This window comes from Megalops cyprinoides, chromosome 11, assembly GCF_013368585.1.
Source record: "Megalops cyprinoides isolate fMegCyp1 chromosome 11, fMegCyp1.pri, whole genome shotgun sequence".
In the NCBI taxonomy this organism is placed as follows: Eukaryota; Metazoa; Chordata; class Actinopteri; order Elopiformes; family Megalopidae; genus Megalops; species Megalops cyprinoides.
Genome location: NC_050593.1, coordinates 24,650,210 through 24,674,042, shown reverse-complemented (window position 1 = coordinate 24,674,042; position 23,833 = coordinate 24,650,210). Strand labels below are relative to the sequence as shown.

Here is a 23,833-nt window from a genome sequence, read left to right as displayed (position 1 = left end):
CTGTGCCTGGAAACGATTAAAAAGCTTTCTTTAAAGAATGCTCCGTTGCTAACAGAATGAAGTAAAAATATCCCCGAGTGTTGGCGGCTTCATTAATCAGCCTTGTCCTCCTCTTCAGAAATTCCGGCGTCTGCCTCTCCTCTTTAGCTGATGGCTATTTGGGCTCAGGCTGATAACGAAACTCCTTCCCCCAGTTAACATTCAGGCATTCAAGAAGGTCATGCTAATTGTGGTCCAGCGGTGTGTCTGTTGAAGAGAGTGCCCTGCTGTCTGCAGTGGTTTCTGCCATGAGTGCCAATTGCCTTTTCCCACAGCTGGTTAGAATGGCCTTGCTCCTGATAAAAGTTCACATCAGTTGAGGAGGCCAAGAGACCAGAAGTAGTTGTTGTGATTAGCACCACATTTCTCAAGGAAGTCAACCCTCTGGAGACAGCAGACGGGCTTTTACTCCATAAAACAAGCGGAGGAGCACGTGGAAATGCTGGTAAATGGCATCAGAGAGATCAAGCTGGGTACCGATACTGTTACCTCTGTGTGACTTTGGGAATCCTGATATCCCTCAGTGCTGATAACTCTTCCAGTTGAAGGATTAAGATGTGTGAGAAATTTAAAAGGACAGCATAAAGAAAAAATAGAAACTTTATTGTTGCTACCCAGCAAGACACTGCGCTCCTGTTTTTTTTTCCCTCTTGAGATTGGTCTTTAAACCCCCTCGAAACCAGGTTATGTGGAAAAAAGCAATCTCTGTTGTATTAGAGGCAACTGCCACAGCAAGAGAACTGTTTCCAAAAAGTTTTTCCCTTTTGTTGATTTTTTTTTTCTTTTTCATTTTAGTTCCTTAATAGAAAAAAGTAACACTTAAAAAGAGTAACTTTAGTACAGCACAGGAGTAATCTGTTTGTTTCTACACTTTGGAGAGACGTAACCCAAAACCTCCTGTAATTGCCCTGGCTGGGCAGGTATCGATTCAGCGTCTCAGGTCCTGGACCTGTTCTAGGGGCTCACAGCTTGTGTCCCAGACTGTTGGTTTAGCTGATTAATTGGTCTGACCCCTCAAACGGTAACTAGAAGCAAAAAGAACAATACCCCCACACGATGCTGCAGAAGATGAATTATTCTCAGTCGGCTGCCCCTCCAGGTGCACACGATGAAGGCCTGGTATGTGATGCTCATGCTACTCACTCCGTGCTCGATCGGAGGCTAACTAAGAGCTGGTCATCAGGGAGAAGGCCTCTGTCGGGGGTCCCATAGAGCCTGGGTTCTCTGGATTTAACCCTCTGAAATGTATCGATGTTCTGGCAGGAATATAGCAGAGCCCAGTCCCTCCCACTGCTGCGGGGCTGTGATGGTTTCTTCCATTCTGTTTTGCCCAGCATATGACATCAGAGCTGTGGGTATTTCCTGCCCTGTGGTGCATGTTTTTGATTGTAAATGTCAGTGTTTTCACACATTGCTCCAGCCAGTGTTCATCGGTAGCAGCAGTTCTGCACTGATTTAGCAGATGATGAATATGAGCACTTTGCCAGGAACTGGCTTTTGCACATTCCACCAGTACACTACCAGTCAACCATTTTGGACATAAAATGGGAAACATACATTCAGCGACATTTTGATCTAAAGACTTGTGCTCAGATGCTTGAAATTTTTTTCTTAGATAAATATAAATAGTGAAGTTGTTGCCTATGCATGAATTTCCAGAAAAAAAAAAAAAAATTTAAAAGGTATTTTTTGGCTACTTTGATGAATCTAGTTTTGATTTGTTTAACACTTTTTTGGGCATTACATAATTCCATTTGTGTTATTTCATAGTTTTGATGTCTTTACTGTGATGAAGACTAAAATGTGGAAGAGAGTAGAAATAAAGAAAAACCCCTCTAAGGTGTGTCCATACATTTGACTTGTATTATCCGCGCAGTGCTAAGCGAACGGCCTTTTCCTCCTCAGTGAATGGCAGCTTGCAGCATGAGGAGGCTGAGTGCAGGCGCCGTGTGAGTGACTCTGTCTGCACGGTTGGCTTTGTTCCTCTCTGGATGATGTCAGAGCAGTAAACCCGGCCCGCCTCCTCATCTCCTCCAGGGGAGGTCTTCGCTTCGCAGCTGGAGCGACAGAGACCTCCGTGGAGCGCACATCTGTCTCTCCCCGCTCCGACACGGAGCCGCAGCCGTCCTCCCGCTGGGCCTGTGTGTGTGTGTACATGCGTGGGAGTGGATGCGTTCGCATGTACTGCCGATCCGTGGGGTTGTCCTCCCAGCAGGTGGCGGTGGCGGGGCGGCTGGCATGGAGGAGTTGCATGGCTCCTTGCTCTCTCCGCAGAGTGCGTCCCCTGCTGAGTGGGGGGGGCTGAAGCTTTTAACACGAGCACACCCCCCTCCACACATCACACTCCACATTTGAATGATCTGCTCTCATGAGATTTACAGGTAATCATGCCTAGGTGGGCTTTGCCTCTTTTTCTAATTGTGTGTATATGCCTTACATGCATGATGCTCTGAAAAAGCTCTACTGACCAAAAGCTCAACACGTTTTATTCATACCGATTAGAATATCATAATTTATATGAAGGCTTACATGCTTGTGTTATGATCTTTGCATGACTGAGAGTGACAGTAGGAGAAGGCATGTGAAGAGCAGGATGAAGGTTGTCAGAGGAGACCCTCATGCTCCTACATGACTTCAGGCTGTGGAACCTGTGTCTGGACAGTGTGGGCACTCTTATTAATGAGGAAAAAAAGCACAATATTGCTTTCATTCATTCTTGCTCTCATTTTCTGAAAGGAAAAAAAAAAATTGCCAGTCTTGGGCAGAAGAATTGCATGATGCATTTCACCCTTGAAAGAGGTTTTTGCACTCAGTCCAGGAAAAAAAAAAAAAACTGGAAAAAAAAAAATCCTTGGAGCAGATACGTTTTGTTCCTTCTTGCATTAGAAGAGACATTCAATTAATAATGCTGTCTGTAATCAGTTGCACAGTGTAATTCTCTGAAGAAATCAGACTCCGCTGTAGGTCCCTGATAAGACTTCACCTTAAGGCTGTCCTATTTCTCCTGCCATTTGGGGAGCGCTGCATGGAGATCACTAAAGCGCAAAGCTTATCTGCAGCCCTTGCAACTTCTTCAACAGCCTGTGAGAGATGGTATAAAGGAGCGCACTGTCTCTGTCCTGTTTTCACTCTCTTTCCCTCCTCATTGCCCGCTTCCTCTCTCTCTGTTTCTCTCTCTCGCTGGCTCCCTGGCTAATCCCCTTATGTCATGGCTGAGGGAGAGGCAGAAGTGCCGTGTGACAGGAGCGCGCCACGTTGATGGTTTATTTGTGGCGGATTGAGCGGAGAGAGAGCGGGAGCGCGGGGCCCTGTCACTGATGCTCCACCCTGACGGCTCCTCGCGGGGCCGCAGGGACAGCGGCCCCGCTCGTCAGGTCCGCACAGGCGGCGTTCCTGCAGACAAGCGCCCCCTGCTGGCACCTGCAGGGTCAGCTTCAGCTCAGGTAGCAGGACAATGTTGAAGCAGCGCTGGGTTTTTTTTGAAAAAGGCCAAGCGATGGAAATGAGTTTATGGGATTGTTGGGATTGATGCGGATAACAGGGTGTGTTTGTGTATGTGTGTGTGTCTGTGCTTGTGTGTGTGTGTGTGTGCTTGTGTGTGTGTGCTTTCACATTCAGAACTGTTCTTACATTCCAAGCAGTGTCCAGTACCTGGCAGGCCGGTCCTAGAGGCTCTGGGATGTCCCGATTCTGTCTGCTGCTAGGTATTATGAGAGTCCCTGGATGGTCCGTGCCTGTGAGCGTGAATGCGAGCCTGTCTCTCAGACCGGGTCAGGGAGGACAGGAAGCATTTCTGCCCGCCGTTCTGTAGTACAGCCTGTGAAGGTACAGCTGCTCCTGGGAGGCCTGGCTGACTCACCACAGCGCAGACAGACAGACGCTCTTACTCATTACATTTCACTCCAATTAAAACCCTTTTGAGTCGAATAATCTGAGAGAGGTGGAAAAAAAAAGCAAACTAATGCAGCAGAGTTTTCCCAGCATGCAAATGCTGTTTGTTTCATTTAGCGCCAGCAAAGTGCGATGAATATCAATGCGGAAGTGCACTCACTGTGTGTGTGTGTGCGTGCGTGCGTGTGTGTGCGCGTGCGTGTGCGTGCGTGCACACACGCTTGAAAGTAGAGCTGGAGACCCTCAATAAGTGGAGTAGAGACAGCCTTTCAGTGTTTTAGTCCTCACATACATTTCAGTTCTGGGGTGATGTTAAAAGAACCACCCAAAATGATCCATCTCCAGTCTCTAAGGCAGGGTATGGCTGGCAGTACCTGAGACAGCACCAGAAATCATCAACGTGCCTTGGAAACATTGAAGGTTATTACCACTGTGACCAGTCAGACTCAGTCTCATACCAAATTATTTGCTTAATATAAATGAGTTGATTAAATTTAGGAGTGACTGTAGTTGGGATGAGATGGTTGTGTTAAGAAAATATTCCTACTTGGTATTATGGATGTGCTTTTGCCAAGTTATGAACAATCATAACTTATGAATTGAGATCAGTTATTTGCTCATAATACAGCACCTGATTGTGAAGCTCGTCACTGAAAAGACCAAAGCTGCTGTTTAGGACCATGTGGTGACACAGCTGGGATTTGCAGGCCTTATCCATCTTTGTGACTCTGCCAAACCCCACTGTCTCTGCTCGGTTCACGGCTGGGCTGAGTGGCACTGTCCTTCACTGATACCCAGACAAAGGTCATCCATCCGTTTTAAGACACTGATGCACTCAGGCAACCATGACAGACTCCGCCGCCCGCATGTTGAGTCCAGAGGGTGTAGCGGAGCGTGACTGCAGTGCCCACCCGATCATTCCACAGTGCTTTGGAACATTTTTTTTTTTAGCTCTGCACCTTTAAGAAATGTGGTTTCTGAATTTGCACATGCAAGAGCACCCTAGCTACAGCACCTGTGTAAGCAGACAGAGTCGGTGACGGCGTCTTTGATGGCGACTGATGATTGCACCTGGTTTCTCTCAGCAGTAACGCAGATGTCCTTTACTCTGTTCATGTATGATGGGGGTTCAGCTCTGGACTTGTATGGTCCGTTATTGGAACGTCACAAATCGGCCTGTTGGAGTAGCAACACTCCCGTGTGTTATTTTTGTTAAGCACGGCGAGGAACGTCCAGCCGGCACTACTCGACCGAACAACATGTTATAGCCTCCCACTTCTCTGTGCTGCCATGTGCCTGGCTCATACGGCTCTCCAAATGCCACCGAGCTACACCTGGCAGCAGGCTTTAACAAAAAGCCTGCAGTGTGAATCGTGACTCAGTGAATCGGTGGATTTATTTGTGCTGAAAATTGCCACGATGAATTCAGAATTCTCTGTTGCTTTTATTAGCGCACGAAGCCGATCTGTTTCCCCGTGTATCCTGGCACAGGTTTGAGCTTCGTGCCCGGGATGCTGCTGGGAGAAATATTAAAGATTAAGACAGTAAAGTGCAGTCTCTTTTCCAGGAGTAAATATTATAGAAGGTACAGTAAATATTACTTAGCTCATGAAATAACTCCAAATAGCTGGCAGGGAGAAAGCAGGCCGATGCTTCCTGCCGGAGCCGCGCTCCCAAAGGGAGGCGTTGTTTGTGTCACTGGGGGCCCCTCTTCGCGTTCGGCGGAGCTGTTTGCCTCCGCTGTGTCGCGCACACCTTGGACAGGTATGCTTTCCGTGCAGATGAGGGTTTTCCCAGCACTTCGTGTCTTATCTCCCCGGCATTATGTAACCCAGGCTCTCTCCCAGCCCAAACCGGGTGAAGTTTTGGCTGCGCGCTTCGCTTGTGGGGGCCGGAGGGTTGCCAGCTCTCACACACACACACACACACACACACACACACACACACACACACACACACACACACGCACGCAAAGCGGAGATGAGGATAAAGCCACGCTTCCCTGGAGGGAGGGCACAGAGACAGCAGCGCCTGCCTCCTTATCTGTCAGAGAGGCCCTGGCTGCCCGCCTCCAGCAGCCGGCAGCCCTGCTTTATCTCTGAAAAAAACGAGCGGCGGTCCGAGGAGGCTGCCCAAGCGGAGACTCGGGGCAGCGGTGCGGACAGTGCGGGACGGGGGGGGGCTGCCTGTTGGGGATGTCAGAGCGCAGGTGGTCTTTTGATGTGTCTGCAGTCACAGTGTTTCGGTCTGGGCAGGGCCTGTTCTCTTTGAGACTCCCATGAAAGGATTCCTGCTCATGAATCAGTTGAATCTTATCTCTCAGCAGACCAGACAGACACGTACATACAGGTGCGTGAACACATGTGCATGAATAAGTGTTTAGTGTCAGTGGTCTGTGTAGATGCTTTATATGTAATTATATATTATATGGAATTAAACTCCACTGACTCTCCTGTGTTTACACTTCGGTGGGATTCCTATAGGAAACGGGGGTCCCTGGAGGGCCGTCCTCCCTATGTGGAAATGAATAGCCCAAACCCCCCCACTCCTTTACAATGAGCACTTACCAGGGCATCACCTGTTGCGAGCACAAGGGCAAATCGCTCCCTCTGCCCAGTTTGTGTGACTGAGAATAAATAATGGTACAAGCCGTAGTGTGGGTGGCAGGAGGGCTGCCTCCCCCCGACTCGACACTGCTAACACTGTAATGCCTCAGATACACACTCTGCACCTGACCAGCCTCACCTCAATAATTGAGGTGATAAGGTGTTGCTGTGGTGATGGTTTTTTTTCTTTTCCCCCTGGGGCAGTCAGCCTCACGGTGAGAAAAATGGGAGCTGCACTGAAATTGTGCGTTGTATTTAAAAAAAAAAAAAAAAAATCACCTGTGGGGTGGAAGTCAGGTGGTCACTGGCTAGCAAACACACACATCACATAGCAGTCAAACCACAATGTCTCACTCATTTATAAAACTCATTTATAAAACGTATTCTGTCTCTCTACACAAGTCCAACGACATACTTATAAATAAAGGTGTGTTGCTTCTGGTCATCAGAGGAATTAATGTATCCATAAATAGAAAAGTAAAGCAAGAACATGTCTTATCATTTCTGTTGCTGATACTAGTAGCTGTTTCCAGATGTTTATGGCTTATGACTGTGCTTTAAAAGTATCTGAATCTGAACCTTGACTGTATGTGACCAACACGAGTACCAGGTTGTATAGTGGTAGGTAATGGGGCAATTGTGTAGTTTTATAAGGGGTCCTTTAATCAATTAGTTCTTTAGCTTACAGACCGAGATGGTGGAGGAAACCGAATAATAGCAATAAAATAAATAAAAAAGGCAACGTGGCTGTACCTTAAGACACAGTGAATTAGTAGCCCCACAGCTGTTTCCTTGCAGGAAGTGTTGCTGGTGCTGTTTTAGTTTAAGGAAAGAGTGGCTGGGCCCTCCCCCTGTTTGCCTCAGGGCTTTGCTCACAGCGCAGGGGGTAATGCATGCCCTTTAAAGGACCCTGATTTGTTCTCTCAAGAAGTCATTGGTCTCCCGCACACTTACGAAGTAGCTTTTGTGTTTATTTGAAGCTTGACATGATTATTTTTATAGGTCATAGACCTTTATATGAAAGTAACAGTTCCTTAGGATTTACCATACCAAGCTTATACCAAGTCAGTTGTGCTTGCAGAAATGTTTTATAAATGACTGGTGGTCCAACCAAACAGTTTCCGTTGGCTTTAGTCGAAGTCATGAACCAGCCTGAATATCTTAAGACTTATCTTAAGACCTATGTCTTAAGTTCATCTCATAGGGTATTTTAGTATGGGTGGAGATGCGCACATCAATGAGTTGTGAACATTCTCTTCGCACAGTATGGTGAGAGAACTTCTAACCTTGTGTGTGTGTGAAGTCAGCAGAACAAAGTCTTATGAAAGTTTATAAGATGCCAGTTATATACTCTGTCAGTCTCAGAACCTAAATTACTCCCAGAGGATGTCAGTGTGACAAACTGTTGTCTTTCAAGACAAAAACATTGTGTTTGTCCTCTGCCCATCCAAGGCTACATTCCCAGTGCTGTTTGGGTCTTAAGGTTGCCAGCTTCTGTTGCTCTCCTGTTTCTTTTCAAACGTCGCTTCCAGCAGTGTGTTGTACGCCGCTGTCAAGCCCCTTTGCATTGCGCACTAATCGCCTTTGATATAAAAAGGCCCGAGGTATTCCCGCTAATCTTAACATGCAGCGCTTGCCAACTGGGTCACGGCTGTCGGAAGGAGGTCAGGGGGAGGGACTTAAGGAAGCGGAGCCCGGCTCCCGCTGGAAGGGCGGACATGACACGGCAAGCTGAGGATGACGAGGGAGAGACAGGGCAGTGTGATGAAGAGGGCCACTCTGTCCCCTCGAGTGACTTATCTGAAACAGCAAGGGATTTTCATGTGCAATTTCAGTTTAAAATTATTGATATTGGTAATCTTTTTATTTTTTTCCCATGTCACTTGCATTTGAATTAGATGGGTTTTATAAGACATAGGCCATAACACTTACTCCTGGTCGCTGACCCTGTCTCCAAAGCAGAAAACTCTCACCAGCAGTGCACTGCTGCTCCCCCCAGTGGCAAGCTTGTGAATGACACCCTTAGGTTGCATGCTTAGTATGATTCAGGCAATTGGTGCAGGTGTTCACCGCATGCACCAGGGGTCTGACATATTGTGCATAGTGAAAATACATCATGAATTCAGAGCAGTTTGAACACAAATGAATCATTAATATTTTTACTCATTTTTAAAGCTGTGCATTCTCTTGGATAACATTAGTGTTACAGCTGTTCATTTGAAATCTATCAGAACACAGTCTTCAGTCTTTCTTCCTATGTCTGATGTTTACTTTCAGGAGCTGAGTGTGGAATGGAGAAAGCCCTGAATGGTCCTCAACAGTGGTCAGATACAATGGATAGATTCAGTCAAAGCTATCTAATCATAAGGCCTGGAGTAGGGAGAGCCCGGGGTTAACGTTCATGTTCATGCATTCAGAGCTGAGTTTCATACCACACCTGGTATAACAGGATTTGCCTATTATGTTCTTGCTGGGGCTGAGTTGGACAGATTCACAGAGCACATCTGCACAGCTAGTCAGTACTTTCTCAGTCAGTTCACGCTGTCGGTAGTGCGGCATGCCTCCTGAATGCCGGCAGTCTTAATTACGCGTCGGAGAAAGGAGGCCTGGGAGCCGGTCTCTGCGGCAGCGTCAGATGCTGTGGCTGGATTTTAATTGGCTGCCTGCACAGGAGTTAGTCGCGGAAGCGTGTGGGTGGACATGAGTCCAGACCATTGTGACTGGAAGCTTACCTGAGATACAGGCTCGGCTCTCCCACCAGGTGCAGATACACATGTTTGTGTGTCTGCGTGCATGTGTTTGTGTGTGGTAACTGAGAATCCATTCTTCACTTCAGCTGCAGAGGATGCAAATAACGTTGGTGGCGAAACATGATCCAGGTTAAGTGAACTAGGCTGGCTTTCCAGAAAATGATTTGCGGATGTAGAGACATATCACTTTGTTGTTAATAGTCCTGTAGCGGAAGATATTCGATGACTCGGTGTAGAATGTAGTTAACACAACAGTTCAAAACTTACTCAGAAATACGCTTTGCGTAATAGACCCAAAATTAAATGAGACCATTAAACCGCAGTTAAGGGCTGTACAATGCATATTAATGAATAATCGCCCTCTCTAGGGTGTGACCTTTGCATGTTGTGTTTTTTTTTGTTTTTTTGTGAACACAGGTGCCATCATGTCACTGGTCAGCCACTTCCTCTTTAACATGCTAAAGCTATTAGTCATTCAGTGCTGTTGAGGCAACACAAAAATATAAGAGGCCATGGTCAGTTTGTCTGTGGTTGCTGAGCTGCATAACTAAATTCTGCAAGCACAACCTCATGTTATTGGTTAAATCAGTGGAGGAGTTCTTGCTGTTGAACTCATGTTACCCAAGTATAAGTGCAGTACATTTTTTTTTTTTTTTTTCACTGTAGCGACTGTTTTTTGTTTTCCAAATCCCGGTTACCTTTTGAGATGCCCAATTCTGTAGGAAATAGAAATTGTTAACTTTTCCAATGTAAGTAGCTGTGTTAGCCAGTTTAAAATGTTCTCACCTGCTCCTGAAACTGCAAGATAGGAGCACAGATAAAACTATTTTACAGCGGTTTTAATTATATAGGGTGACTGAACCGCGGGGAAGTGGAGCTAGGCTGCTGTTTATACTCACACTTATCAAGTCCAAAATGCATGACAACTTCAAATCCATTATAACGTTGCAAGAACACCCTAAGAAATTCCCTGACTTTTTCCAGGCGCTTAGGCAAAAATGCATAGGCTATTATTTTTTGTATTATGATTTATTATTACTACTTATAATAGTGTCTCTAAATGTAAGTTTAAGGTAAACTTGTCTGAATGTGAGGACTTTTGTGTAGTGTTATAACACTGAAAGTTGGAATAATAGGCAGTATTTACTGTGAAAGTCCTGCACAACAAAATTCATGATTCCAGTAGTTAAGAACAATATGTAACTGGATCAAGAAAACTAGCCACAGCATAGCATGCACCTTCACAAAAGCCAGTAAATAGTGTAAAACCACTCATATTGTATTAGCAGATAATTATAGCAGTAGCCTTATTTTACAGAGAGGCAGTGTGTGACGCCAGAAGTTTCTCTATGGAGCAGGATTAGAGCGTTTATGCCTCTTTGGAACCAGCCCATGCTGAAAGTCGGACTTGGAAGCCCCTTTTTCACACCTCCGTTTTATTTTTGCACCATGTTTAACACTTTCTGCCTTGCATCAGAGTTCTGTGCTGTAGTGTGTGCAGAGTTGCTGCTCATTTGAGGAGGATGTGAATTAGCTGGGCTATGAATCTGATCTGTTGTCTGCACTGTCTCTCTCTTTGTATTGTGTTTTTGTAATTTTTTGTGATCTCTCCATGTGCAAGACAACTTTGCCCAAATGTGCACAGAAGACCGACTCATGCTCGTGTTCTGTTTGGAAGAAGTGGAGTTTCTCCTTTTCCGTGAAATGTGTTCACACTGAGGACCGTGAATAGCTGAGCCTGTACACTTCCTCTTTGCCACTAGCTGCCCTGGCTGTGACTCCACTTCATCTGTGTTGCACTTTGAAATACATTCAATAGAGTTCATCCAGCCTCAAGTGAGAACTTCAGTCCAGCTTTAGTCCTCTGAGCTCAGCTTATTAAAGATGGGGCAGCTGGGCATTATTTGTCATTTGAAAATGGGAACGTGTTTCCGTTGATTGGGATGGATCAGGATGGGACCCTTCCTAGGCTGTGAAGATGAGCTCCAGGTCTGGCCCCTCCTCAGCGGCCCCTCGGAACAGATCCTCTCGGTGGGTCGGGGTATAGAAATCTACATGGCTTTAAAGTGTTTCTCCTTCACGTATTTTCCCCCGTAAATGGCTGCAGGCCGCCTCCAGCTGTGTCATGTCAGGGCAGCTCCACCACAGATATTCTATGTTATGATCAGATATTCAGCTCCTGCATTTCTCCTCATTGGATTGTGGTTGGCAACAAGAGGTTCCTGTGCTGTCTGCATTGCTGTTCCTAGCTGTGGATGTTCTGTTTTACACCACACCCCTATAAAAATGTTCATAATGCACCAACAAATCATTACAATTATTGATTCAGCAAAGGCAGAGATGAAACTATGTGTCATACACAGGGAGCTAAATATCTGGTAGATATGTATAACGTCTTTGACTCCTCTCTGAACAAATTAAAACAACTGGAAGGAAAATAGGGTTCAATTTGAAATAGACAAACCATTTCAGAGCCTCTCAAAATAATGTGCACAACAATTTTTTTTTTTCATACAGAAGGACTACCCTCTCTGACATTAAAGTCAGCAATCTGCACAATTATTATGTTTTATTGTTTAGTGTATTTATTTAATTCATTAAATAAATTTAATTTATTTTGTGTGGGGTCCACCTCATCTTTTATCCATTTTATATATCCACACGCAGCATTTAAAGCATAAATCAGAAAAAGAAAATATACATTTCTTTGCTCCCTGCTCGGAATCCCCTCCTGAAAACAGAGGCTCGTCACGGGGGCCACCCCTCTCATGTCTCCCTCCAGCTTCAGCCTGTTCGGCCCCTCATCGTCTGTGTGCCATTCAGTGTGTCACTCTCGCGCCCCCTGTTCACCTCTGTCCCTCCGCGCTGTCTGTTTCACACACTTCAGCACGGTGACAGTGAGCACAAGCTTAGCCCGGCCTGCAGTGCTTAGGCTGTCTTTCTTCTCTCACCCTGAGAATGGCTACATGGTTTGTGCGTGTGTGTGCGTGTGTGTGTGTGCGTGTGTGCGTGTGCGTGTGTGTGTGTGTGTGTGTGCGTGTGTGTGTGTGTGTGTGTGTGTGTGTGTGTGTGTGTGTGTGTGTGTGTGTGTGTGTGTGTGTGTGTGTGTGTGTGTTACATGTTGCCTGAGAGCAGTGTTCCCCCAGAAGGAGGTATTTTTAGAGGTGTTTCATTCCATTCATAATCACTGCAAGCTCTGTCTCACACCCATTTGGTTATGAATCTCTCATCTTCTGGAAGGAGAGGCGGATTTGATTAATAATAGAACAGTGATAAAAGCAGGCACTCTGAGGGTGTGTAGCACTGTAAGAGGGAAAGTAAAGTGTTTTGTGAAAGGGAAGGGTTTCGGCTCTGGTGATTCAGGCACCCGGGACCCTTGTCTGTTCACTGGGTTCACTGTCGTGTAAGAGATAGTTATCGCCTTATCGAGTCTTGTGAATGAGGGGAAAAAAAGGTACAAGTAACATATCATAAAAAAGAGTTTGTCTGTTAGTATATTACCATATGGTGGTAATTGCCTTCATTGTCTGAAAAGGTTTTGTTCAAGAGTTGCTTCAGTGTTTTGGAGAGAAAATTGAATATGCATTATTTAGAACTGAGCATTTGTTGTAACTGAGCTGTTTTGAATGCTCTTTTCTATGGTGCCTTTGAATTGACTGAATAATGAGAGCTTGGAAATGAGTTCTCCAATTTACTTTCACTGTTTCTTTTCTTTGAGTATTGCATACATTTTCTTATATAAAATCTATCTGTTGATGCCAGTGCTATTAACAGTAATGGATTTGGTAGATCCGTGCAGCTGTAACGTAGCGAGGGTGACTAAGACACAAAAAGTTGGAAGGGTTGATGATTAGATGATTAGACTGTGTCATGGGTGTCCAGGATGTGCTGGTGTCTGTTGGCGTTTCCCTGAGCCGTTGATCGATGGACGTGTCTCGCCCCAGATTGCTTAGGTTTACTGTTCCAGTTTCATGCACCTCGTACCCCATTCCTGGGAAACTGACTGTCCCGCTGTCTCTCTTTCTCCGCAGATCTGAAGAGGGAGGCCAGCATCTGCCACATGCTCAAACATCCGCACATCGTGGAGCTGCTGGAGACGTACAGCTCAGACGGCATGCTCTACATGGTCTTTGAATTGTGAGTGTCGTCTGCTGTTGAGGGCCTTCATGTCCCGCAGGACGTTCCAGCTCTCTTTAGATGACTTGCAATCTAGGAACTTGGAGGAGTGGTGTAAGTGGGTTAATTAAGACAGTAATTAGATTAATCAAACCGTTAGGTTCTTCAGATGGAATGGAAACCAGCAGTAACATGGTGTTTTACAACCAGGGCTGGGCTGGCCTGCTGTGGAAGGAGGTAGATGGTGGGAATGATGCCGGCACAGACAGTAGTTTTATGCAGCAGTGATTGTGAGAATGCCACAACTCTGTCTCACTTCAGCCCTGCCAGAGTCAGAGTCTCCCTCTACCTGCCTTTTTTTGCAGCTGGAGCCCTCTGCCTGCACATTTCTATGGCTACAGCTTTCTTTATTTCCATGACTGCAGCTGATGTCTGCTACATGACTCTTCTGGCCACACGTTTCTGCACCTTCAATGTGCACATGTGCAGATCAATTGCCGGGCACCTCTGCGCATCGCACCCGAATTTGAATTCATTGAACGTCGACGCTTGAGGTTGAAGCGCTGTGCGTTATTAAAGCCCGGCAGTGTCTTTAGGTTGTATGTGTGAAATGTGTCATGCAGTGCCGAGCAGATGGGTTTCTGACTGGTGATGCACTGACTCAGTGGTAGCTCATTGTAAAGCCTTAGGCTTCTTGCTCAGTCACTCATTTCTCATGAGCGGTTTGAAGATCTGCCATGCCATTAAGATGTAGCACTACTGGAGTCATTAAGTATTCCTCCGCTGTTGTAAAGGTTGGCTCTATAAAATCCAGTGTTCATCATATCATGTCTGGAGCACTGTTTCTGCATCTCAGGAGCTCCTCGTTTGTTTTCTCCACGCTCGGCGATGTGTCTGCTGTCGTAGTGCGAGGAGAACTGTGAAATGCATGTGAAAGTGACGGGGGCCGCGGCCAGGATACAGCACCCCCCCGCCCCCCCCTCTGCCCTGCGACGTGTTGGAAAGGGGGTCGAAACTCTCACGTGAGGACCGGGAGGCACAAGCTGCATTAGAGCTCGTCCAGGCAGCCGCGGTGGGAGCGGATAGTTATTCAGTTACTCCAGACCGGAGTGCTCTGCTCCACGTGCCCCCTTCACGCCCGTCCCTCTCAGCCCCCCGATGCCAGCGGGTGGGGGGGGGCAGTTGAGATGGAATGGAGCCATGCAGGTGTAATTATGTGGCTGAGGCAAAGGTGGCCCGGCAGCTGTGTGGGGCCCGGCGGACAGGGAAGTAATGGGCTTTGATGTACGTGTGGATTCTGATTGCTTCCATTACAAGGTGGGTCCTCTCCTGCAGGGAACGGAGGCAGAGAGGTGATACGAGGTACAGGCAGAGGGAGGGAAGAAAGAACTGTGAATGAAAGAGATGCCGGGTAGCGGGAGGTGTGGGACGTTAGTGGGAGGAGAGCTAGGTGGAGAGGGAATGTAGAGGAGAGAGATGATGGGGGGGTGGGGGGGGGGGGGGGGAGGCGAGGGTTGTTGGGGAGTGGGAGGTGTGCAGGAAAGGAGCGGTGGGGAGTGGGAGGTGTGGACTGTAGTGGGAGGCTTCCATCTTCCTTCCTCAGCACCACGGGGTTGTTTGTTCCTGCAGTCAGAAGGGGAGGCTCAGCCGATGCATCCTTCCCAGTCGCCAGCCCAGTGCTTCATATGCATTTCACCACATACAGAACTGTAGATCGTGACAGGAGGGCCCCTCATGGCTGGTTTTGTTTGTTTGGCTGGGATATGCACTGTTTAAGGTCCTTTGAGCTCAATGTGTGCATCCAAATACAAGCATGCCAGGAAGGCTGAAGGGCAAATATTATTAGTTGAAAGCTAAAATCCTTTTTCTTTCACCTTATCTATACCTGGTATTGAATTACGTGTAGGGATGGGATTGTGGCCGGATCCAGATGTGAATATTTCTGGCAAAAATAACATTGAGATTAGATTGTGATTGACTGCTGCTCACAATCTCCAGAGGTGGATGCATTTAATACGTGTTGTAGCCACATGCAGACACATCTGGCTACCAAAAGCGCAATGGACAGTGTCATCTATGATTTCCACGCTCTTCCCAACAATATTTTGTAGAAAACCTGCTATTTCTGTTAGGCTGTTACTCCTTCTTTAGCTGTGGCTGAGGATAGATGCCCCTGGAGTGCTAAGGGGAGCAGGTGCCTGCTAGCTCTCTGATCTGACCAAAGTACCAAGGCAAAACTGGGCAATAGCTTCTGAAGCTATGGCAGGCGATTTTAACATTTAATCGTCCCTTGGCACTGGGTGGTTAGTTAACTATAAACTAGTGCCAACTGGCAATTAAATGTTTGAACACTTTGGCACTCTACTATTGCCTCCATTTCCATGTACATTTAAGACTGCTCTCCTGCACTTATATACAAAAGCGATATATCTCCTGAGATATCTCCTGTGCACCCATGGTCGCCATCTTGCAGGAATGGTACATCATTTTCATGTAGAGAGGGAACATGACATCACAATGTGGACCAGTGGACACAGGACAAATATACACATGTTCCAAATGTAGGTCTCTGTATGGGATTGTGATCACATCTGAAAAATCGCAGTTTAATGCTGGGTGTAAATGGGGCCTTTGACTCAAAAATGCAGTGCAGCTGAATTAACTCAGTATAAGATGTCACTGAACTTAACTGTTATACAAGTATCCCATTGACCATTAGACTTTTGTGTTCACTTAATGACGTGAAGTACGATCCTGATGTAGGCATATGTATTTGTGATCAGTATGTGGATCTTGATGTATATTAAATAGAAACAGCTTGAAAGGATATGGTAAGTAGCTGTCCCTCTTGGCTGGAACTCACAGAAATGTCCCTGGTCTGCTGTGCTTGAAGTGGCGTGCACTGCAGAGCCTGGTTTCACTGTATTCCATTCAGCCTCGTCTCTGTCAAAGGCTCTCGAGGGAGGGAGGGCAAAACTGCCAGCAGGAAGAGTATAAAAGTGACTCCCACCCCCCTTCTGATCGCCTTTACAGTATGCAGAGGGGAATAGAATGGACGAATACAGTTAACATGCGGTGCTCATTTTTACTCTGTATTCCTCTCCTTTACGGGAGCTTTATGTAATGTAAAAAACATGGAAGTTCAGAAGAATTGTCTTGTGTTGGAAAGAAAAAAAAAGACAAAAATTAGTTCCCCTTTGAAAGCCCTTCAGTGCATTTGAGGGAGATGAAAAAAGGCGAGTATTACAGAACATTCCAATAAATGAATTTGTCACGGGAGATTCTCGTCCAGAATATTTATCTTATCTCTGTGCATCGCGTCCCTGAAGCTGCGGTGTTTCAGCAGCAGGTGCTGTGCACCAATGACGGCCTTCTGGGGGAGATAAATGAAACCGGCAGCATCAAATCCCTGTGCCATTTCAGCCAATCAGATTGTGTCAGGATAAGCTTCAGAGATGATGTGGTTAAAGAGATGAAGTGGAACAGAGAGTCCAGCTCAAAGTCTGGAGTTAACCGTTAAGAGCAGGGGCATTTAATGTAAGCTAATTAAAGTGGAAGCCCTTTGAGCTGTCAGAGATGACCTAATGGAAGAGTCTGACCTGTAGAAGGAAACACTACAGTAAACTCACCTTGGAAGTCACCTAGCGTTTCTTTCCGCTGGTCTCATTTCACTCATTTTTTCAAGTTAAGTATTGTTTAATTTGTATATGGCCTGAGGTTCCCCCAACATCCCCTCTCATGTAAGTTCTGTGGACCAGGGCTACCTAAATCTACCTGGAGGGCTATAAACCAGAAGATTTTACAGCTGTCATTAAACCATGGACGTTCAGAGTTTAATAGCAGAGGGAAGCTGAATTGGTTCAAGTAAGACAGCCGCTTGTTCAGTGAGATGGTGCCCGACAGGTACCTGGCAGGAAGGAAGGCTTATATAGATATTGTGGCCCTCCAGGAACAGGGCTGAGCAACCCTGCTGTAGACATTGCAACAACGCCTTCTTCCAGGAAACAGCCAGCTTCATAAGAACATGTGCAGAGAGGGCTACTGCAGACCAGGTAATTTACTACATGTATTTAGACCTTTAATCTGGTGTATTTTACTAATTGTCCATTGTTGTCTTTAGATTCTAGATGCATGACTTTTTGTTTTAGCTGGGAAAAAGGCAGCTAAAGTCATGAGCAAATCTTGTATGGATTTCATGAAAGGTTATTAGCAGGTTGAATAATTTAACTGATTGTAATGCACAAAATGAATTTCTCACAAGAGTCACAATGACCACGTTAAAATCCATGAATGATTGGCTCCAAATATCATTGCTTTGGTTGAGGAAAAAAGTTGTTAAATGTTGCATCATCTAAACATTCCATGTTTTCGCCCCCCTGGATGAGGATGTTCCATAGTACTGCGAAACAGCATTAGTGTTATTAATTCCTTTCATTTCTAAAAGGTCTGCTTGTCCCTCCATTTATCTGAGCCTCCAGCTTTGCACACGGAGCCCTTGCAGGGGAGAGCTCTTATCTCTGAACAAGCAGCTGGAGAATGTATGGATTTTCTCCAGTCCCCTCAGAACATCTGAACCCGCAGAGACTGCGTATTCCTGAGCTGCAGTCCTCAAAGTAAACACTCTGCCGCCGCACTCTGAGATCCCACTACTGCCACCACTGTGCTAATGACCGTTTGATTCACCGACCAAGAGAGGAGCTAACAATAAAGATGAGAAACTTGCATAGTTGACAGGTTGTGGATATGGCTTCTCATTGTCCTTGTGTTCACCTCTCTCTCTGTCTTTGTCTCCTCTTTCTCCCTCTCTGTTTCCACCTTCTCACACAGTATGGATGGAGCAGATCTGTGCTTCGAGATTGTGAAGAGGGCGGATGCTGGCTTCGTCTACAGTGAAGCAGTGGCCAGGTATGATCAGATTTGTGCACCTATTTGTGATTTCCATCTTCCTCCATCTTATGACGAAAATATCGTTATCATCATGTCTGTGTAATGTGGTCTGTTTAAAGATGTGATGAATGTATTGAGAGGTTGGGTTCTTCTAACAGAAACAGATGAGCGTGAGGGTGGTTAGATGTTTTTCATGGTGCTTTGAAAGTCTAAAGGTTAAAGTGTCTGTAGGACCATTGCCAGCCTGTATAATTTCCTCCCCCTGTCACAACAATGGTTGCTGGTCTCATATTAAAAACTCGTCTACACTTTTATTATCAGAACAGTAGAGGACAGAAAGCACTATGACGATGGAACCGCTGGAATATCCAATGAAGAAGTCACTGCTGAGTCATGCCTCTATAATGTTGCTATGGCAGTAATACTCTGTTTCCTTCATATATTTACTACTTCTCTCTTTTACACTTATGCTGTAATGGTGTATTATTCCCTATAGAGAAGTAATTAGGTAACAGTATATACCGTACCATTAGAATTGTTCCCTTGAAATATGAAGCTTAGCATTTTCCTCATTGTCTTTCCTGATGGCAGAACTAAACAAAACAAAACATGTAATATCAAGTTTCATGATGCTGAGACATAATACGAATTTTTCAAATCAGGTTAATTTTGTGTGGGTTCAGACAAATCATTTACATCCACTTTGAGTCATTTTGCCTCACTAATCTGTCTCTGAGGGTTTCCAATGTTATAGTTCTCCTAAGAGGTGAAGAATATGAGGTTAATGGGTCTAATTTTTGGGTTCCCTCTGTATCTTATCTGTGCATGTTCTCTCGGTTTGTCTGCTGTTCCTGTCTGCTATTTTTGTCTCAGAGGCTGAAGTGAAACTTTAAGTTAAAGAGAAACCCAAAGCCACAGCAACAGCTGGTGTTAAGACCTATTTAAAGGGAAAATTAAAAATCTTCAATCATGGATGGTCACTATAGAACCCCTTTTGTAAATGCTCAGTCAATTATACGTAGGAGAAATACCTCTAATTTATGAAAAGGCTTTTTTTAGTAATATAGTGTGTCTTTGTGCTCTGGAGATTACATATTGATTCACCTTATTCATAGCACAAAAATTACTTTCATGCCAAGGGGAAAAAACTTACTCTGGCAGTAACGAAGCATTCTGGATAAAGATTATGTTTGCAGGCAGGTTCTCTACAAGGAAATACACCTAAAATAAAGGTGTGCGGTGTTTCCCCACTGAAATGTTTAAATACAACTATTTCCATTCCACTTTTTATTCAAACCCACAATGGAACACAACAGAACTAAGACCAACGCCTCCTCATGTCGTCCGTTCCTGTAACAGAGCTTGTGAAAGCGTTCCTGCTCCCACACACTGGGTTTGCGTAGTCCTCTGCAGCCAAGCAGAAGTCACAGCCGACGGTCTCAGGATCGTCAGAGAGTCTGTGGGGCTGTGAGAGGGATGGCGCGTGAATCGCACCGGCTTTGAGATCGCCCCCAGGCGAGCAGCGCTGTAGAGGCGCGGTGCACTGTCTTCAAACGACCAGCAGAGGGCGAGTGTTCTGTCAGTAAAGATAAAATAAATACCGCATTCATTTGTCTGAGCAGTGCTGTTTGGGCTCCTGCTTCAAGGGTTAAAAGCCGGCACTCACCTGGTGCATTAAACGGGGAATTCAGGGCGGCCGGGGCTTTCCATGCAGGCAAAAAGTATGAATGGGCTGACACTGGCCTGAAAGCTGGAAGAGGAATCAGGCTGTTTTCTTATGTAGATGACATGCCCTCCCATTATACTGTATCTTTTTTTACTCTTTGCCAAAGTGTGTTTTATTTATGTGTTGTACAGCATTTCAACTTAGTTGCACAGCCTTGTACAGGACTGTTTTGATCCTGAACATTTCTCACAATGCAGGTTGGCCGTGCTTCAATAAAACACAATTTGGCAGGGTTCAGGCAATATATTAATCTGATTAAAAAATAATGAAGCGGTTATTACACATGTTAAGCAAGCAGAATATGCTTTATTGGGGGTGCACGTGTCCACACCACATAACAAATCGCAGTCTTTATTTAATTATTTTCTCCTGTGTTTAAAAATTCATCAGATCTATTTGATGTCTGCATCACTGCATTTTCAGTCGTGAAGTGTCACATAAAACCACACTGTATCATAGGCCTTGTACCATTCAACACTATTTCAGTATTAAACTTGCATGAAAAAACATGGAAGATTTCAACATCTACAAGTAATTTGAGTTTAAAAGTTTACCATCTGCAGGTATTGTTTAAAAGTGATGTACATTTTTTTTATTTTACCTTTTCTGTGACATATTATTAGTTCCCTCAGGCACTTCCATCTATGTTACCTTGTATTTGTCACAGTCTGATGAAAATGATTAACAATGAACTGGTAGTCAGTGTTGTATGGAAGTGTGTATGATGATCTGTCAACACCCTCCTTGTTCTACACTGAGGAAATGTATACTAAAATATGTAATGCAATAAAAATGTATCCATGCTGTCTGTATTTTCAGTAGAGTAGCCTGCATAGAGATGCATTGTTTTTGCAAAGATCGTTAGAAAGGTTTTAGATTACATTTTTCTGTTGATTTCACTTGAACTTTATTTTTTTCAAGTGCGAAGACGTCCTCGGTACAAAGATCAAAATCTGTCCGCTGGTTCCTCCACAGCTGTTGGCCTGTAGTGAGATGGACCCCAATTTCTCCACCTTCCCTAAGCACCTAATTCATCTAATATCCCCCACTTTCACTTCTTTTTCAGTCACTACATGCGCCAGATCCTTGAGGCTTTGCGCTATTGCCATGACAACAACGTCATTCATCGGGATGTCAAGGTAGGAAGCGTCTTTGTGGATGGTAGTCCCTGACAGTTGCGATGGTATTCTTTAAAATAAAAAAAAAAACCTCACCAGCCCGCTCGAGTGCAGGCTGGGCCCTACTGTCTGAGATCCCAGTCAGCCATGACCGGAGGCTCACAAAAATGCAACAAATTAGTTTTATTCAGTTGTGGGTGGGGTGGGTGTGTAAAGAAGCAGGGCTTCTTTATCTCAACACGGCTTCTTTATCTCAACACTCTAGGCAGCCTATGAGTCGCCAGGCGTCTGTGAGTTGCTCAGATCTCAGCAAAGCAGAGCCCATCCTCCAACTGGCACCCGCTTCAGTGCGGGGCACTGTGGAACTGTAGTGTGAAAAATAGCTGTTGGCTGGGTGCTAGTGTATCAGAGGATTGCATTACTGTCATTGTTCCTTCAAGACTACAGAGATTCCGGTAAAATGAGCATAGTCAGTGTATAAATACTGACTCCAAAAAGGGGATGTATGAAGGGGGAAAAACATAAAACAAACCGCAACATACAAAAATATACTATGGGGGGGAAACTGTCACTTAGCCCATCGCGGCATATCTTTTGTCTAACTCTGGTCTGAGTCCATCACTGTGTTGAGTTTGGTTTTAAAGGAGCCTCTAATTCTGTCCAGTTATTGGTGCATCAGTAACTCTGTGTGTCAGAAATACTCATGTTGTCAGTGTGAAATTTAAATTGTACTCATTTCTTCCTTTGCCACTAGTTGAGTAGGATAGGGCTTTGTACTTCCATAGCGTAATGTCACAATGACATGCCTACTGCAGTTGTGTTCTACAAGTTATATTTTCATATTCTGGGAATTGTAATATAATTTTAGATTTTTAGAATATTTTGCCTCAGATTTTTATTTTGAATTACTTTGCATTTGTTAGTTTGAAAAACAATTTGCAACTGGTTTTAATTATGTTCACATCTTCCTGAATTATTGCAGTAACTTCCAAAATGTTTCTTTCCCACTCTCTCCTGCATTTGGAATAATAAAATGACTTCAGCCTCCCTTTAATGTTATCTAGTGCTTCCTGAGCTTCACTCCTTATGTTTGTACCTACTTATTGGTGAAGCTCTCATTATAATCTTCACTGTTATAATAGCAGAACTGCTCTGTGATTTTAAGGCACCTCACTTTATCTCTGGCCTTTGTCCTTTTTTACTGCATACTTGAAAAAAGTATTTTGTTTTCAACCTGTGCCATTTGAAAAAAATCCCTTGGGCAACTAATTTCCCTTTTTAACACAGAACCCATTTCACAGTAGACTAAGTCACTACTCTAAAGTGTTTCTTCAACTTTCTCAAACTTTTTTTTCAACAAGTTTTACTTATTAGCTGGTTTTGAAATGTTTGCATGTTTTGCGCGCATGATGATCAGTTTAAACTTACACCACTTCTCGTTCACACTCGTTCCACTATCTGAAAGTATCTCCTGGTCTTCATTGTTTATCTTCTAAAAAGATCTTTCTAAAAAATAGCCAGTCTGGAAAAGGTGGCTTTTCCCTAGTTTTGTAGGTAGCTTGAATCAATGTTTCATTTGCAGAATCCAGTATGTCTTGCTCATGGATTTTCCCTGCTTAATACTGGGATAGTTAGTTGCCTGTTATCACTTTCTTCCTGCAGACAGGGTTATTTGATGTTCCTGTGGAGATTAATATTTAAATTGCCATCTGATGTTGGTGGCCTGTAGTCTGCTTCTGCAGTAAGAGCCCTTCATTCATCCCCAAGTGGTTTAATCCAAATGACCAAATTGCAAGGGTTCAGAAGATCACATACTGCACTTTTCTGGACATTTTTTGTACTCTGTTAGCTTTCTGATAAAGACATTTTAATGTATTATCCACAGTGGCTTTTCCTCTCCATCTCCCAGACCATCTCGATGGCTCCAACCCACCCCAGGCTCAATTATTCACTGGTTGATGTTTGTTTGAGATGCACTCACTGTGATTGGGAATGTCCTTTAAACTTGGAATCAATGTGTGCTTTACTACCTTCGGTCCTGCTTGAGCTGTCTGTCCCAGTGGTAACTAATTTAAATACTATCCTGGAGCATACACTGACCATGCGCATCTGTTGACTCCCTGGTCAAGTGTAGCTCCCTCTAATTTGCATGTTTCACCTGTCAGAAAAGGAAATGCACAACCCCTCTTTTAATATCTGTGTTATGAGCATGTGTTACCCTGGGCTATAATGTTATACTTGCAACATTCAACAGAACATCCTCATAGAGGTGATCTAGTAAGAGTCTCCAGGAGTCTGTAGTCAGTATGAGAACAAATAACAATCCTTGTGCACAAAAAGAGCTTTATATAGCCCTGGAATATGAAAACCCTGACTTGAGCACACCAGAATCTTTTTTTGGCTGCAGCCATTTCACACTCCCCTCCAATCATAGGGAAGTCTTTGTATGTATGCACTGTCAGTTACAATGTTCTCTGTCTCTCGGTGGCGAAAAGCAGTCAGCATGCATTATGCAAGACCCATAGACAGCCCCCTTCTTGTTTCTCCTCTCTTCCCCTGTCTTAATTGATCTTTCTAATTGAAGGCCCTTGATAATGTGATGGTTAGTGGCTCTGAGTGCGGAACAGGCCTGCTGTCTGTAATTAGTGTTGGGCGGGCTCAGCCTCTCCATGAGACCCTGGAGTTGCTTTGTAGCAGGTT

General features: G+C 44.8%; 1 protein-coding gene across 17 annotated transcripts in view; it reads left to right on the top strand.

The window, feature by feature from the left end:
• The window catches only part of LOC118785716 (peripheral plasma membrane protein CASK), a 164,147-nt gene that overhangs the window by 75,040 nt on the left and 65,274 nt on the right, over positions 1 to 23,833 (top strand). For all 17 annotated transcript variants that reach the window (XM_036540611.1, XM_036540607.1, XM_036540613.1 and 14 more), the window contains exons 3-5: positions 13,318 to 13,423; positions 18,230 to 18,307; positions 21,082 to 21,154. In XM_036540611.1, the coding sequence (XP_036396504.1) occupies positions 13,318 to 13,423; positions 18,230 to 18,307; positions 21,082 to 21,154 (257 nt within the window). The remainder of the gene's footprint in view (positions 1 to 13,317; positions 13,424 to 18,229; positions 18,308 to 21,081; positions 21,155 to 23,833) is intronic.